Source organism: Pan troglodytes, chromosome 2, assembly GCF_028858775.2.
Source record: "Pan troglodytes isolate AG18354 chromosome 2, NHGRI_mPanTro3-v2.0_pri, whole genome shotgun sequence".
In the NCBI taxonomy this organism is placed as follows: Eukaryota; Metazoa; Chordata; class Mammalia; order Primates; family Hominidae; genus Pan; species Pan troglodytes.
The window spans coordinates 76,943,472-76,961,763 of record NC_086015.1 but is presented as its reverse complement, the minus strand read 5'-3'; the positions used below and the strand labels follow the sequence as shown (position 1 = coordinate 76,961,763).

The following is an 18,292-nucleotide window of genomic DNA, read 5'->3' as shown; positions in this document are numbered from 1 at the left end:
TTTAAGCGCCTTCTAAAGTTTCCAGTTGAATAAACTGTGCTTGAGTCTGTTTTTGTAAACACACTGATTGATTGAATCAATGAATATTTGTTGAGGGTCTGCTGTGTGCACTGTGGACAAATAATAGAAAAATCCAGTCCCTGCTTTCATGGAGTTTAGATTAGTGATGAGAGTTTTTGCCTCTTTCCAAGTAGTTTAGGGCTTACAAAAAGAAACCTTTTCTCGGCTGGGTGCAATGGCTCACGCCTGTAATCCCAGCACTTTAGGAGGCCAAGGCGGGCGGATCACGAGGTCAGGAGTTCGAGACCAGCCTGGCCAACATGGTGAAACCCCACCTATACTAAAAATACAAAAATTAGCCAGGCATGATGGCATGTGCCTGTAGTCCCAGCTACTCAGGGGGCTGAGGCAGGAGAACTGCTTGAACCTGGGAGGTGGAGGTTGTGGTGAGCCGAGATCGCACCACTGCACTCCAGCCCGAATGACAAAGCAAGACTCTGTCTCAAAAAAAAAAAAAAAGAAAAAAAAAGAGAGAAACCTTTTCTCTCTTTGCAACCTCCTTAGAGGACTGAGCCCAGTGAGGGGCACTCCAAGGCAGAAAACAAACAGAAAGGGCAAAGACTCTGGAATCAGAAGTGCAGAGGTGTAAATCTGGCTTCTACCCCCATCTAGCTCTATAATCGTGGTAAGTTAGAAAAACATTTCACCTTGATTTAACAGCAGTAAAGAGAAGCCAAGGCCGGGCATGGTGGCTCACGCCTATAATCCCAGCACTTTGGGAGGCCAAGGTGGGAGGACTGCTTTAGCTCAGGAGTTTGAGACCAGCCTGGGCAACACAGCGAGACTCCCGTCTCTACAAAATTAAAAAATTTGTCTGGGTATGGTGGCTCACGCCTGTAATCCCAGCACTTTGGGAGGCCATGGCAGGTAGATCACCTGAGGTCGGGAGTTCGAGACCAGCCTGACCAACATGGAGAAACCCTGTCTCTACTAAAAATACAAAAAAATTAGCTGGGCGTGGTGGCACATGACTGTAATCGCAGCTACTCGGGAGGGTGAGGCAGGAAAATTGCTTGGACCTGGGAGGCAGAGGTTGCGGTGAGCCAAGATCGTGCCATTGCACTCCAGCCTGGGCAACAACAGTGAAACTCTGTCTCAAAAAAAAAAAAAAAAATTAGCTAGGCATGGTGGTACACACCTGTAATCCCAGCTACTCAGGAGGCTGAGGCAGGAGACTCACTTGAGCCCAGGATGTGGAGGTTGCATTGAGCCAAGATTGTGCCACTGCACTCCAGCCTGGGCAACAGGGTGAGACTCTGTCTCAAAAAAAACCCAAAAAACTCCGGACCTCAGGTGATCTGCCCGCCTCGGCCTCCCAAAGTGCTGGTATTACAGGCCTCTACTGTGCCCATCCAGAGTTTCGTATTTTTAGTAGAGACAGGGTTTCGCCATGTTGGCCAGGCTGGTCTCGAACTCCTTATCTCAAGTAATCTGCCCGCCTCAGCCTCCCAGTGCTGGGATTACAGGTGTCAGCCACTGTGCCCAGCCTACTCCTCTCCTTATATTTCTGATTATTTCATACTCTTGGGATCTCTAAGATTATGAACTAGTTTATGCCTGATCATTTTAACTTCATGGTAATACAGGCTTGCTACACTTTTATTTTTATTTTTTATGTATTTTTATTTTTTAGTAGAGATGGGGTCTTGCCACGTTGCCCAGACTGGTCTTGGACTCCTGGCCTCAAGCAATACTCCCTGCTCAGCCTCCTAAAGTGTTGAGATTACAGGCATAAGCTCCCACACGCGGCCTCGCTTAATACTCTGTATCAATAGAACGGAGGCTGTTCAACTGCACTGTTAATAGTTTCTTTTTTTTTTTTTTTAATGTCCCATCCTGGAACTGAGATTTCCCAGCATTCTCTTTTTCCTTATTTCAGAATGCTCCTTGTTCCAAAAAAGGCAATTACTTTTTTGAGAAGGCTTTTCTGATCACACAATCTAAGGAAGCTCTTCTCTCTCCAGCCTTGAGGGTCTCTCTCTCAACCCCTCATTTGTTTCCTCCATCTCATTTATCACAATTTGTGATTTTGAACAACTAGTTATTCTTTAGGAGTCTACCTTCTACCTCCTCCAACAAAAGGTAGGTTTCATGAAACCGGTAACTTTGTTTAACTCATCTGTTGCCATATTCCTGGGACCTAGCCCTGTGGCTGGCACATAGTGCTCAAAAACTAGTGCTGAATGAATGAATGAAATGCAACTTATACCTCCTTTCACCAAATGCATCTTTTCCCTTTCTCCAGCTTTCTATCTCCTTTCTCTCCTGAACTTCTCTTTTCTCTCATTTTCCTTGCTGTGGCTCTTTCTCTTCCATTTTTTAATACTTTTCCCCTTCACTCCCTTCTCTTAATTCCATTCATTCAACCAAACAACACTTCTGAACACCAACTCCATTTAAAGCACTGAGCCTTGCACTGTGAAAGACACAAAGTTGACACAACCCCTTCTCACACAGACCATACAATTTTTATCCTTTTCTCTTGCGTTTTACATCAGGGCTCATGAACTTCCTAAACTCCTGAAACAGTGATTTGTTACCAGTTTCCTAGAACAGTCCCAATATGAAATAACTGGGCTTGTCAACCCCACAATGCAGCACTCGTAACTGCCTGTTGCTGGGTGCTTTGGTGTGGTGAATATACAATGTGGTTGCATGCTCAAGGGCAGGGCTCCAGTGACTCCAGGCAGGATGAGAATAAGGCCCTCCTGGAGCCATTGAAGAGACTTGTCCCATGTGAGTGAGTCCTGCTCCTTGAGGCTCCCATGAACTCCTCCTGCCTCCCTAGTATCACACACTCGACTCACAATCTACGTGTACTCCATGGGAATTTCAGCTCTTCTCTCGTCCCTCAGGCAGAATTCTGCCTCTACACTAGCCTGATGCCCTGCCTTATCACTTATACTTGGCTGGTTTCATTTTCTTCCCTACCCACATCTCAGTTTTCTAGAAATTGCCCTTGTAGAAGGAGCAGACCTATGTGGTCACGTTTGAGAGAGGAAAATGCCACATGACTTTGCCCTTCTAGAGACCGATCAAGGGTGGTCTCCCAAATTAAAGAGAATTCAGTCGCAGCTGGGCTGGGCCAGTCTCTCTCTCTCTTTTTTTTTTTCTTCTAAGAATTCGAATTAGGAAACAGAGGCGATCCATCATCATTGATTGTGGACTTGTGAAAATGTATTCACTTGGGGTTGACAATCAGGTTGGGCCATGGGCAAAGAGAGAATGTGGTCTGAGAGACAGAAAAGAATCAGACTGGCATGGAGAGAAGCAAAGATCACAGAAACCATGAGGCCTCTGAGAGATGAAGAAACTACTTTGGTCCTTGGCAACTTCCCAAGGCCAGTTCTCATGAAGCCTGGCTTGATTTGACTCGTGTGGTCATGAGACTGCCCCTGGCCTCTTACAGTATCTGCCCTCACTTAGCTGGCCTGAGTGGAGCTGTGTTCCCTGAAACCTAAGTGCATTCATGTAAACACATCTTCCTATATAGAATTCTCTTTTGGTTCCTGTCAGATTTACCCCTTCCATAGAACTCTGCTCTTGACTCAGACTCACCTTTAAGGGTGTGAACTCAGTTTTCCACCCCTTGATGAAGCTGCCTTGGCTCACCTGCCAGGAAATGTCCTGTGAACTCTCCTGCACGCCCCCACGCGTTTCAGCTATCTCAAGTCAGTCTATTACCCAGCACTGCAATTATGCACCCACAGGTATTTACTATCTAATTATAGCAAGAGTTTTAAAACACTTTCTAGCTAATGACTTTTAAACACATTTTAAAAAGCGGTGTTATCAGATACAAGACACTATAATAATGACAACATTTCCTGATGTGTGCTACAGGTTTTATGTGCATTGGTTCACCCATGGCAACCTGAAGAACCATAACAATAAACATGTTTATCTGCTGTGCCGTGGCCAATACTGTCTCCCTCTCTCCTTTCCAGGGATAAAGGTGACAAATCTTTTTTTCAAATACAGTTTGTTCTGGTTTGTGGAAAGTACTCTGCAATCAATATACATGAAGAGAAACCTTACAATGTGATAGATATTGCTGGATCTCAGTTCAAAGATCCCATGTTTAATCAAGTACCTGGGTAAAGTATGAAATAGGAAGATCAAATGCAGGCTGTACGAAGGACAATCAGGGAGTTCACCTATCAATCACTCATCTAAAACCAGAAAACTTGGTTATTTACTTGATACTGTGCAGAACCAGGATTTAGAACAACGTCATGATTATTTTCCAATATCCTGTTTTACTCAATGGATCTCAGATGGAGAGTGAAGAAGCAATTAAACTCCTCTGGTTTCAGCCCCAGTTAAAGACAAGGGACTCCTGTTTAATTGCAAAGCTGCTTACGCCTGCCTTCGGGTATTATTTATTTACTCACTAATCACATCCTCAAATAATCAGCAACAGGCTAAGAGGAACTGGGGAGGCAACTGTGTGAATCTTTTGGATTCCTCAATTTGGGAATATGGACAGGGAGACTTAAATTAGATCGTTTCGGTCACATGACAAAGAGGAAAATGCAGTATTTAAAGAAAAGGGCCGGGTGTGGTGGCTCACGCCTATAATCCCTCAAGTGATCCACCAGGAGGATCAAAAAATTTCCTGGGCATGGTGGCGGATGCCTGTAATACAAAAATTACAAAAATTAGCTGGGTGTGGTGGCAGGTGCCTGTAACCCCAGCTGCTCGGGAGGCTGAGGCAGAAGAATCGCTTGAACCCAGGAGGCAGAGGTTGCAGTGAGCCGAGATCGTGCCACCACACTCCAGCCTGGGTGACAGAGTGAGACTCTGTCTCAAAACAAACAAACAAACACAAAACCGGTCATGGTGGCTCATGCCTGTAATCCCAGCATTTTAGGAGGCCGAGGAGGGTGGATCACCTGAGGTCAGGAGTTCGAGACCAGCCTGGCCAACATGGCGAAACCCTGTCTCTACTAAAAGCACAAAAATTAGCCAGGGGTGATGGTGCATGCCTGTAGTCCCAGCTACTTGGGAGGCTGAGATAGGAGAATTGCTTGAACCTGGGGGGCAGAGATTGCAGTGAGACGAGATGGTGCCATTGCACTCCAGCCTGGGTGACAGAGCCAGATTCCATCTCAAGAAAAAAAAAAAGATGAAACCTACCTAAGAAGAAAAAGGAAGAGATGCAGACCTACTGTCACAGTGAAATGGATTAAAGCATGCCCTAAGAGGCTGGGCCTGGTTACTCATGCCTGAAATCCCAGCACTTTGGGAGGCCGAGGCAGGAAGATCGCTTGAGCCCAGGAGTTCCAGATGACCTTGGGCAACATAATGAGAATGCCCCCCAATCTCTATAAAAAATTTAAAAAATTTGGCCAGGTACAGTGGCTGATGCCTGTAATCCCAACACTTTGGGAGGCCGAGGCAGGTGGATCACATGAGGTCAGGAGTTTGAGACCAGCCTGGCCAACATGGTGAAATACTGTCTCTACTAAATATACAAAAATTAGTTGGGTGTGGTGTTGGGTGCCTGTAATCCCAGCTACTCGGGAGGCTGAGGCAGAAGAATTGCTCGAACCTGGGAGGCAGAGGTTGCAGTGAGCCGAGATCATGCCACTGCACTCCAGCCTAGGTGACAGAGCAAGACTCCCTCTCAAAAAAAAAAAAAAAAAAAAAAAAAGCTGGGTGTGGTGATGCACACCTATAGTCCCAGCTACTTGGGAGGCTGAGGTGGGAGGATCACTTGAGCCCAGGAGGTCAAGGCTACAGTGAGCCATAATTGCACCCACTGCACACCAGCCTGCGAGACAGAGTGAAACTTCATCTCATTAAGAAAAAAAAAAAAAAGAAAAAAAAATACCTGGGCACCGTGGCTGATGCCTACAATCCCAGCACTTTGGGAGGAGGAGGTGGGCAGATCACCTGAGGTCAGGAGCTCGAGACCAGCCTGGCCAACATGGGGAAACCCCATCTCTACTAAAAATACAAAAATCAGCCAGGCATAGTGGCACGCTCCTGTAATCTCCGCTACTTGGGAGGCTGAGGCAGAAGAATTGCTGGAACCCAGGAGGCAGAGATTGCAGTGAGCTGAGATTGTGTCACTGCACTCCAGCCTGGGCGACAGAGCCAGACTCTGTCCCAAAAAAAAAAAAAAAAAAAAAAGCCACAAGTGAACAGCTAAGACATTCCCCTTTCCTCTACTAAATTGGTATTGGGAATCTTTCCAAGAAACTCTGTATCAACCTGCTTTTTTTCTTTTCGAGGATTTGATCCTTTTTGATCCAAAGACATATGAAATTGAGTTTTATTCCAGAATTTTTTTTAAAAAGGTACACAATATGTGTTCCAAGGGTGACATACAAACAAACACAGGCAAAGTCTTTCTGAACAGCAGTCTCTACTTCAGGATTTTAAAATCAAAACGAAAGGCCTGAAAAGGGTAGGGTAAGGATTGCTTTTTTTGCCCAAAGATCTCTCTCAAGAAGAAAACATAGTTTTAATTTTTTTTTTTTTTTGAGACAGAGTCTCGCTCTGTTGCCCAGGCTGGAGTGCAGTGGAGCAATCTTGGCTCACTGCAACCTCCACCTCCCAGGTTCAAGTGATTCTCCTGCCTCAGCCTCCCAGTAGCTGGGATTACAGGTGCCTACCACCACATCTGGCTAATTTTTTTGTATTTTTAGTAGAGATGGGATTTCACCATGTTGGGTAGGCTGGTCTCAAACTCTCGACCTCAAGTGATCCGCCCAACTCGGCCTCCCAAAGTGCTGGGATTACAGGTGTGAGCCACTGTGCCCGGGAGTTTTAATTTTTAATAAGAATAAAGTTTTAACAAGGAAGAGGAAAAAAGAATTTTATTAGCTTTATGTGTTAATATAAACACAGAGACCAGAAATTTTCATCTCCCTTTTTCCCTCTACCCCACCAAATCATCCACCTAACAATGTAAGAAGAATTTCTTTTGCCCCAGATGAAAAGCAAAAGGGATTTGGGGATCTGAGTTCTTTTTCTAGGATGTTTTGACCCTGAATATGTTCCTGAACTCCAAGGACCCTGAGAATCAATTCCCTTCAATCTAGCAGTTGTTCAGGCTACAGGGTCTCCTGCCTAGATTATAATATTTCCATTTAGTTTCACGCCTCACATCAATTTTAACTGCACTTCTTAGAAGAATGGTATAGCAAAACCTAAAAGATACTCTCTAAAAATGAGTCCAGTGTTGGAAGTTTCAACATTTGGCCTTTTGTGTCAGTAGTGCAAGGCCCCGCCTCCATCAGATACCCAGGGGGGCGGATGAAAGGGCAAACTTCGCTGGGGAACACAGGCTCCTCTGTGCACAATTCAAGCCTAGTCAATAGCAACCCGGGCATGGAATGTGCTCCGTGGGGTGTGCTGAGTGTACTCCTACACAAAAGGCATTCTCCAAAGATAACCTACCTGGGTTGAAATAAAAAATAATATTTAATAAATCCTGGTCTCCCCACGTGATGGCATTCTTGTACTTCTGGTACAGAGGGTACAACATGTCCTCCCAAGCCAGGCCTGTTGGAATCATGCTGTTCTGGAAAAAAGAAAACCATCAGAACAGCTGAAGCAAAGCAAATACATTTTGTCCACTGAGAAACAATGTAAAGGGACTAGTTTTCTTCCCTTCAGAGGAGGGAAACAAATACAGGAGGGGTCCTGCTATTCTCAGGTCACAGAACAAAGCAAAATTTGGGCTGTTGATTGTATCGCTTTTTTCAGCTGTACACACGGATACTAGATGGACCAGGGACTGATAGTCGAACCTATGGTTTCTACTCAGAAAACCATGCCTGGAAATGAACCCCTTCCTTTCTTCTCTTCCCTCCCTTCCTTCCTGTGTTTTTGTTTTTGTTTTGAGACAGAGTCTTGCTCTGTCGCCCAGGCTGGAGTGCAGTGGCACAATCTTGGCTTACTGCAACCTCCACCTCCTGGGTTCAAGCGATTCTCGTGCCTCAGCCTCCCAAGCAGCTGAGACTACGGGTGCATGCCATCACGCCTGGCTAACTTTTTGTATTTTTAGTAGAGATAGGGTTTCCCCCTGTTGGCCAGGCTGTTATCAAACTCCTGACCTCGAGTGACCCACCTCCCTCCCAAAGTGCTGGGATTGTAGGCGTGAGTCACCACACCTAAGAGGCGAAGTCTTTCTGAACAGCAGTCTCTACTTCAGGATTCTCTACTCTACTTCACCTTTCTTAGGTGAACATCTTTCTTAGGCTTATTTCCTCACTGTGAGGTGAAGGAACAAAATACAGATAACAGAGTTCAGGTATCTTAAGGAAAAACACCTTTCCTCGTCTTAAACAATGATTTACTTTTAAAATAAAAGTAACATATTCACAGACTGAATTATTCAAACAGCACACAAAAATATAAAATAAAAAAGTAAAAATATTCTTCTTCCATATCCCATTCCCATTTTCCCCAGACGTATCCACAATTAACAATTAATGGTCTCTTAGGTATTCTTCTGGACATGTGTTTTTCTTTCTTTCTTTCTTTTTTTAGAGACAGGGTCTCACTCTGTTGTTTAGGGTGAAGTGCAGTGGCTATAATGCAGCCTCGACCTCCTGGGCTCAAGCGATCCTCCCATCTCAGCCTCCCAAGTAGCTGAGACTACAGCCATGTGCCACCATGCCCCATTAATTCTTCTGGAAATTTCTAAGGCATACAAATAATCACAGTCTCTGTCGCCAGGCTGGAGTACAGTGGCGTGATCTTGGCTCACTGCAACCTCTGCTGTTCGGGTTCACACGATTCTCCTGCCTTAGGCTCCTGAATAGCTGGGACTACAGGTGTGCGCCATCATTCCTGGCTAATTTTTGTGTTTTTAATAGAGACAGGGTTTCGCCATGTTGGTCAGGCTGGTCTCAAACTCCTGGCCTCAAGTGATCCACCTGCCTTGGTCTTCCAAAGTGCTGGGATTACAAGTGTGAGCCACCACCCCTGGCCAGGAGGATAATTTTTTTTGACTAGTTCTCTAATGATGTTCTTTTAGCTTCTTTCCACTTCTTTGCTAGGATAAAAGATGAGATCATGAACATCCTTATACAAATATCGTCACGGACTTACATAAATAATCCCTAGGGTAATTTGAAGAAATTTTACATAGTCTTTGAAGCATTGGGTATGAAGCGTTCAAACATTATGGAATTCAGAAATGCAACATAGTATTCCTGAATGGTGACTTTGCTGAAGCTTTAAATTCCATTGCCATCTGAGCTTTTCCTGAATAAACAAATATTCTATAATTTTCTAAATACTTTTCTCTGGTTCCTTTTATCCTCACCTGTAGGCCACCCAATTTCCAAAATCAGCATATTGACACTCTGGTAATGCCACTGTTGACAAGACCAACTCCCAGTCTTTAAACAAGGAATTTTAAAGCACTCGTTTACCTTGAACTGGGTACTTCTTATCCGAGTTAAATTCATTAACATGACTCCTGAATTAACTCCTGCAGAGCCATAGAAAGGATGCCTAGCAAAGCGGCTGTACCAGCCAATCTTGGGGATTTCGTGCTCAGGGGCCATGGCTGCAAGCTGGGTGGAATTAAACAGCCTCAGAAGCTTCCAGATGTCATCAACAGGTCTCAGAAAGAGGACATCGGTGTCCACGTAGAGAAGTGAGTCCACATCCTTTAAAATCACCTTTGTGTGTAAGGAGTGGGTGTAAAGGGGAGAGGAGGGAAGAAAACAAAACAAAAACAGGTCAGAAACAAAGGAAGTAGCCTGATAGGTAAATAATGCTACCAACTTTTGTTGATTTCGTATTAAATTCTGGAAAGGTACCACTCTTAGCTTCCACTCCTTCCTTCTCCTTTGACTTGAGGAATGAGTGTCGATCAAGAGGTAGAGACTTAAAAGAAGATAAATCTTGGTCTGGATTAGCCCAATTCTGGGACCCTGGACTATATTTGATAAGGGTTGAACTTACAAAAAAATAAAAACGTCAGCAAATTATTGTGGCTCTCACTTCTTCCATCTTCCAATAAGGCCACTTGCTTTTCTCTCTTAGGTTTTCCTTGGAACATCCAGTGTGGCATTAGAAAACTCGAAGTGGACAATCTCTATTTATTTACTTATTTATTTTTGAGATGGAGTCTCACTCTGTCGCCCAGGCTGGAGTGCAGTGGCCTGATCTTGGCTCACTGCAACCTGAAGTGGACAATCTCTAAAGCAGCTCATACCAAGCCTTGGGGGTAAATACTCTCCATCTTTGGATCCATTTCTTCTAGTGTTAATGGGGGGCCCTGCATCTTTTAAAATATATATAAATATATATAAATATAAATACACACACACACACACACACACACAGGCTGGGAGCAGTGGCTCACTTTGGGAGGCCAAGGCAGGCGGATCACGAGGTCAAGAGATGGAGACCATCCTGGCCAACATGGTGAAACCCCGTCTCTACTAAAAATACAAAAATTAGCTGGGCGTGGTGGTATGCGCCTGTAGTCCCACCTACTCAGGAGGCTGAGGCAGAAGAATCGCTTGAACCCGGCGGGGGGCGGAGGTTGCAGTGAACCAAGATAGCACCACTACACTCCAGCCTGGCAACAGAGCAAGACTCCATTTCAAAATTAAAAATTAAAAAAATATATAGTTTGCAGATGAGGGTCTTGCTCTGTTGTCCAGGTTGCAGTGCAGTGACATGCTCTTGGCTCACTGCACTCTCAATCTCCTGGACTCAAGTGGTCGTCCCACCTCAGCCTCCCGAGTAGCTAGGACGACAGCTACACACCACCATGCCTGGCTTTTTAAATTATTTGTGGAGACGAGGTGTTGTTATGTTGTCTGGGCTGGTCTTAAACTCCTGGACTGAAGTGATCCTCCCACCCTGGCCTCCCAAAGTGCTGGGATCACAGGTGTGAGTCACTGTGACCTGCCTAAAATGTATTTTTAGCTAAGATTTGGTCTTGGGATTAGGCAATGCAAGTCATTGGCTAGCTTTGTTTGTATATCAGCATGCGGCAACCTTTTTCCTCTAAAGGGCCAGATAGTAAATATTCCAGGCTCTGTTGCAACTCCTCAAATCTGCTGTTGTAACATGAAAGCAGCCACTGATAACAGATAAACAATGAGAGTGGGCCGGGCACAGTTTCTTCAAAACAACAGAATTTGAAGATTCTAATTTCAATCCTAGCACTTTGGGAGGCCGAGGCGGGCAGATAGCTTGAGCCCAGGAGTTCAAGACCAGCCTGGGCAAATGGTGAAACCCCACCTTTATCAAAAAGTAGAAAAATTAGCCAGGCATGGTGGCATGCGTCTATAGTCCAAGCTACTCAGGGAGCTAAGGTGGGAGGGTTGCTTGAACCTGGGAGGCAGAGGTTGCAGTGAGCCAAGATCACACCACTGCACTCCAGCCTGTGCGACAGAGACTCTGTCTCAAAATAATAATAATAATGACAATAATAATAATAAGAGAATGGCTGTGTGTCTTAATAAAAGTTTATTTCAGGACATGGAAGTTTGAATTTCATATAATTTTCAGATATCACAAAATATCCTTCTTTTGATTTTTCAACCATATGAAATGTAAAAGCCACTCCTGGCTCACAGGCTGTGGTTTGCTAACCTCTGCTTGGAGGATTCAAGCCACCTTAGGTAAATTAGTTCTCCTGTGCGAACTGCTTAGCTTTCCAGAGCTTTGCTGGGTGATTTGAGACTTCAAAGCCTTAGTAGTGGCATTATTTGCTTTGTTTTGCCATTGTTCCTCAAACTTTGGGGTAGCTTAACCAAGGAAGGATTTGAATCTTCCTGGATCCTTGGCCTAACATCATCCCAACACCATAACACTTATGGACTGAATGTCTGTGTCCCCAACGTTCATATGTTGAAGTCCTAACCCACAATGTGATGGCTTTTGGAAAGGGGCCTTTGGGAGATAATTGGGTTTAGCTGAGGTCAGAAGGATAGGGCCCTCAAGATGGGATCAGTGCCCTTATAAGAAGAGACACCAGAGAGTGCTCTCTCTCTCACTGCCATGTGAGGACAGAGGGAGAAGGTGGCCATTTGCAACCCAGGAAGAGGCTCCATCACCACAACCTGACCATGCTGACACCCTGATCTCAGACTTCCAGCCTCCAGAACCATGAGAAAATAAATTTCTGTTGTTTCAGCCACCCAGTCTTGTATTTTGTTATGGCAGCCCAAGCAGACTAGTATAACCTGCCACTGGGATCCCCAATATTTAAAATTGATGAACATGGGTGCTACATGATACAAGTATCAAAGGAATTTCAGACTTGAGTAATTCTGAAGCCCACAGAATTAGCCACAGGATTTATCTTTTGTTCTTCACCTACTAGAGGAATGGATGTTGCAAACCAATAAAATGAAATTAAAAATACTGATCATCTACCGTTTCATAAATGAAGATTATCTTAACATCCATTTTAAGAATTTGAAGATTCTAAGCCAGGCACGGTGCCTGGGAGGCTGAGGCAGGCAGATCACTTTAGGTCAGGAGCTTGAGACCAGCCTGGCCAATATGCTGAAACCCTGTCTCTACTAAAAATACAAAAATTAGCCAGGGGTTGTGGTGTGTGCCTGCAATTCAAGATACTCGAGAGGCTGAGGTACAAGAATCGCTTGAGCCCAGGAGGTGAGGGTTGCAGTGAGCCGAAATGATGACACTGCACTCCAGCCTGGGTGACAGAGTGAGACTCTGTCTCAAAAAAAAAAAAAAAAAAAAAAAGCTGGGCATGATGTCACGTGCCTGTAATTCCAGCTATTCAGGAGGCTGAGGCAGGAGAATCCCTTGAACCCGGGAGGCAGAGGTTACAGTGAGCCGAGATCGTGCCACTGCACTGTAGCCTGGGAGACAGAGTGAGTAAGACTCTGTCTCAAAAACAAACAAAACAAAACAAAAAAACAAAAAGATAAACAAAACAAAACAAAAAAACAGAATTTGAAGATTCTAATTTCAAAATTAGGAAGAATGCTGTATATTGACTGCTTCTTAAACTAAGCATTTAAAGTTTCAGCATGCTCATTTTGGTATGTAGATCATATTTCAAAGGAACACACAAAAGTAGCCCTAAGGGTACATCTCAGAGAAATGTGAGAAAACAGCACTTAAGAATCGTGAGTCTGGTATTCCTGAGTTCAAGTCTTGGCAGCCTGAGGTAATACCCTCATGACTTCAGACAAGTTCCTCAGTTTACCACCCACCCAGGTTGTTACAAGGATGCAGTGAAATGAAACCCACAAAGTACTCAGTACAGTGGCTGGCACATAGTAAGTACTCAATAGATAGTGGTTTTGTAAGAAGTCTCTGTGTTTTCGCTTTTAAAATGTCAAGTATAATTAGTTACCGTTCGCATCAATGCTCACAGCACTTCAAAACATGTGTCAACCACAAAAAGCCTTTTATGTAGTCAGAGTCAAGCAGTGCAATGAAGTTTTTGAACCTTCCTAATATGATCCACTCAGTACCTTGACTGAAAATAAGTACATCAGGACTTTTTACTCTTTATCTGAAAAAACAAAAGACCAAAAAAAAAAAAAATCACTTTTTGATAACATTGCATCTCTAGAGGCTAATTCTGCAGCAATTACTGCTGGTATTAATTTGAAGAGGATCATTGTTGGCCATGTTATAATGGGATGTGGGATATTTACCGAAAGGATATAAAATTAGCCATTCTAATTCCTTTATGGAAATTAGCCAGCACTAGCAATGAGGCCTTTGTTTTTTTAGAGTAAGGGGCGGGGTTAAAAGGCAGCACACAATAGTACTCTGTACCCGATGCTGCTGGCTATAATGTAATGGATCTTCCTGCTCCTGCCCCATGCACCACCCTAACCTGGGCACCCACCTCCAGTGAACCCTGCTCAGCCATCTGCACCAAGTGTGAGCCAAAGCCTGGCCATGGGCAGTAAGACGATCAGGGGCTCACCAGTGCACCTTCAAATTCATTTTCAATTTGTTGTAATTCTAGTCTGAATTTGACAGTATGACTTGGTGGTTAAAAGTTTTAGGTTTGAAATCTGACAACCTGCGTTCAAATTCCATTTCCACCACTAACTATGTGATCTTGAACAAGCTCTTTTGGCCCATTTTTTTTTTAGACAGGGTTTCACTCTGTCACCCAGGTTGGAGTGCAGTGGTGCAATCATAGCTCACTGAGCCTTGACCTCCTGGGCTCAAGTGTTCCTCTCATATCAGCCTCCTGTGTAGCTGGGTCCACAGGCATGAGTTACCGCGGCCAGCTAATTTTTTCTTTTCTTTTTTTGAGATGAAGTCTCGCACTGTCGCCTGGGCTGGAGTGCAATGGCGTGATCTCAGCTCACTGCAACCTCCGCCTCCTAGGTTCAAGCGATTCTCCTGCCTCAACCTCTGGAGTAGCTGGGATTACAGGTGTGTGCCACCATACCTGGCTAATTTTTGTATTTTTATTAGAGACGAGGTTTCACCATGTTGGCCAGGCTGGTCTCGAACTCCTGACCTCAAGTGATTCGCCCGCCTCAGCCTCCCAAAGTCCTGGGATTACAGGTGTAAACCACTGTGCCCAGCTGCTAATTTTTTTGTTTTTTTGTAGAGACAGGCTCTTGGTTTGTTGCCAGGTTGGTCTTGAACTCCTGGGCTCAAGTTATCCTCCTGCCTTGGCCTCCCAAAGTGCTGGGATTACAGGCATAAGCCACCATGCCTGGCCTGCTTAAGCATTCTAAGTCTCAGTTTCCTCTTCCTGTAAATGGGATTGATAACCCATTTCATAATGCTGCCAGGATGATTAAATGAGATGATGTGTGTGAAGCCCCTGGCACACACACAGCAAGGACTCAATAAATGCTATGTGATCTTATTCTCGTCCCACTCTCATGAGGGCTAGGTTTCCTGACTGACAGCCCAGGTAACCAGCAACTGGCTATAGTAGTAGTAGTAATGAAAGAATGAGGCCGGGCACTGTGGCTCACGCCTGTAGTCCCAGCACTTTGGGAGGCTAAGGCGGGCGGATCATGAGGTCAAGACATCAAGACCATCCTGGCCAACGTGGTGAGACCCCGTCTCTACTAAAAATACAAAAAAAGTTGGCTGGGCATGGTGTCACGTGCCTGTGGTCTCAACTACTCTGGAAGCTGAGGCAGGAGAATCGCCTGAACCCGGGAGGCGGAGGTTGCAGTCAGCTGAGATTGCCCCGTGGCACTCCAGCCTGGTGACGGAGCAAGACTCCATCTCAAAAAAAAAAAAAAGAAAAAGAAAGAAAGAATGATACATATTCCCTGTTCACAGGAGCTTTAATGGGGGAGACAGAAAAGGGGCAAAGCAAAGTGATGATGAGAAGGTTAGCACAGAAGCACAAAGCAGAGCCCTTAAGCCAGGCTGGAGGAAAAGTAAGGAAAGCTTCCCAGCAGAAGTGACATCTAAGCTAAGAGATAAATAAGTGGAGAGCAGGGCAAACATGGAAGAGCATGTGAAAAGAGAGGGCATGGCAAAGGGAGGACTGCCAGTTGCTCCAGGGCTGGAGTTTACAGTGGGAGGAGGGGTGAGAGATCAGGCTGTCCAAGTGGGCAGGTGCCCGATCAGGAACTATGTTGACAAATTTGGACTTAATCCTGAGAGCAACAGGGAGATATGTTCAATGACTTGACCCAGACACCTCTAGGTCATCCTTGCTTCCTCGCCTACCCATACTGCCCGCATCCAATCCTCAGCAAGTCACATAGGCTCTACCTCCAAAATGTCTGAGTCTGTCCATTTCTCTCCTTCTCTGCTTCCTCACCCAAAGTCCAAGGCACCATGACAGTTCTCCTAGAATTCTGTAAAGTTCTGTTCCCTGTGCTCCCTGTGTCTGCACTTGCCCCCTCCAATCCACTCCTCACAGAGCAGTCAAAGGGATTTTTTTTTTTTTTTTTTTTTTTTTTGAGGCAGAATCTTGCTCTGTCACCAGGCTGGAGTGCAGTGGCATGATCTTGGCTCACTGCAACCTCCACCTCCCGGGTTCAAGCCATTCTCCTGCCTCAGCCTCCCAAGTAGCTGGGATTACAGGCGCCCACCACCACGCCCAGCTAATTTTTGTATTTTCAGTAGAGACGGGGTTTCACCATGTTGGCCAGGATGGTCTCGATCTCCTGACCTTGTGATCCACCCGCCTCGGCCTCCCAAAGTGCTGGGATTACAGGCGTGAGCCACTGCGCCCGGCCCGGGATTTTTAATTTCCATTGTGACTTGTTCTTCAACCCATCAGTTCTGTACAACTGTCTTGTTTAATTTCCAAATATTTGGAATTTTCCAGATATCTTTTTGTTATCCACTTCTAAGTTAACTCCCTTGTAGCCAGGGAGCACACTGCAGGATTGCCATCTTTTTGAATTGACTGAGACTTGTTTTATGGCCCAGGATACGGCCTATCTTGGTGAATGTTCCCTGTACATTTGAAAAAAAAAAAGTTTATGCTGCAGTTGCTGGGTGGAGTAGTCTATAAATGCTATAGCTGTTGATGAGGTCACTTGGTTGACAGTGTTGTCAAGGTCTTCTATATCCTCACTGGTTTTCACGAGCTCCATGGAGCTTTACATCCAGACACAAAGAAAAAGGGATGGAGAAATGTGGAGTTACTGCAAATTCATTTATATCAACAGGTATAATTAGGGAATCATTAATCATTTTCCCACTAATGAGAGTTAGTTATTAAAAGAGGAATGTTGGAATCTCCAACTCTGTGAATTTATCTTTTTCTCTATTTGTCTAGGAATGTTTTTGCTTCGTGGAACTGGAAGCTTTGTTATGAAGCGTACACTCATTTGAGATGGTTACACCTTCCTGATGGGTTGATCCTTACATCGTTATGCAACGTCCAGAGGGCTTTGAAACAAAAACAAAAACCTACAATAAATCATCCTGCTTTTATCCTCAAACCCCTCCAAGGCCTTTCACTGCATTTCTTTCTTTTTTTTAGAGATGGAGTTTTGCTCCTGTTGCCCAGGCTGGAAGTGCAATGGTGTGACCTTGGCTCACTGCAACCTCCGCCTCCTGGGTTCAAGCGATTCTCCTGCCTCAGCTTCCTGAGTAGCTGGGAACACAGGTGCCCACCACCACACTTGGCTACTTTTTTGCATTTTTAGTAGAGGCAAGGTTTCACCATGTTGGCTAGGCTGGTCTAGAACTCCTGACCTCAAGTGATCCACCCATCTCCACCTCCCAAAGTGCTGGGATTACAGGCGTAAGCCACTGTGCCCGGTCTTCACTGCATTTCAAACAGTCACACCTGTACCATAGTCTATGAAAGGCTCCATAGGATATACACACTCCGTCTACCTCTCCAACTTAGTTGGCTGTCACCAGTGTTCCTCCACCGCGTAGCACAATCCATTTTTTTTTGGCTCCAGGGCCTTACACCTTTCATTACTGCTCTATTACTGTCAAAGTCAGCAGTGGACAGGGAGCTAAATAATCCTAATAGAAAGCCAATGAGCTCCTAATTCTCTCCCCGTCTAGAGCCAGGGTCTTCTCTATCTGAGATGCTCTTAAATATTTGTTTCTATCTTTGTCTTTGCTTAGATAGAGACAAATATTTAAGTCCCCTCTGTCAGAAAGAAAACACAAAATTGAAACAATAGGCCAGGTGTGGTAGCTCATCGGGCACTTTGGGAGCAGGAGGTGGGAGGATCGCTTGAGGCCAGGAGTTTGAAAACAGCCTGGGCCATGTAGTAAGGCCTCATCTCTGCAATAATATTAATAATAGTAATAATAGCAATAATAATAATAAAGTAGCTGGGTGTGGTAGTGTGCACCTGTAGTCCTAGCCACTTCGGAGGCTGAAGTGGGAGGATCATTTGAGCCCTGGAGTTTGAGGCTGCAGTGAGCTATGATCACACCACTGCACAGAGGCCCAGGCAACAGATGGAGACCTGTCTCTTAAACAAATAAAAACAAAATTAAAGCTATAAATTTCTAATTTAACAAAGGAATCATCTTATCATGGACTAAATGTTTATGTTTCCCCCAAGTTCATATGTTAAAATCTTAACCCACAAGGTGATGGTATTAAGAGGTAGAGTCCTAAAAGGTGATAAGGTTATAAGGGTGGAGCCCTCATGAATAGGATTAGCACCCTTACAAAGAAGGCCTCGGAGAGCTCTCTCACCCCTTCCACCACATGAGGACACGGTGAGAAGGCACCATCTATGAATCAGGAAGCAGGTCCTCACCAGACAGATGCTGAATCAATCTTTTGGTGCCTTTATCTCAGACTTCCCAGCCTCTGGAACTGAGAAGTAAATTT

The 18,292-nt window shown here is 44.8% G+C and overlaps 1 protein-coding gene across 4 annotated transcripts in view; it reads right to left on the bottom strand.

Moving 5' to 3' along the window:
* The window catches only part of GXYLT2 (glucoside xylosyltransferase 2), an 88,472-nt gene that overhangs the window by 12,014 nt on the left and 58,166 nt on the right, over positions 1-18,292 (bottom strand). For 2 of the 4 annotated variants that reach the window (XM_516584.9, XM_054680796.2), the window contains exons 4-5: positions 9,456-9,707; positions 7,471-7,594 (exon numbers count right to left, since the gene is read on the bottom strand). In XM_516584.9, the coding sequence (XP_516584.5) occupies positions 7,471-7,594; positions 9,456-9,707 (376 nt within the window). The remainder of the gene's footprint in view (positions 1-7,470; positions 7,595-9,455; positions 9,708-18,292) is intronic. The other 2 variants (XM_054680798.2, XM_054680799.2) reach the window with 2 other exon arrangements.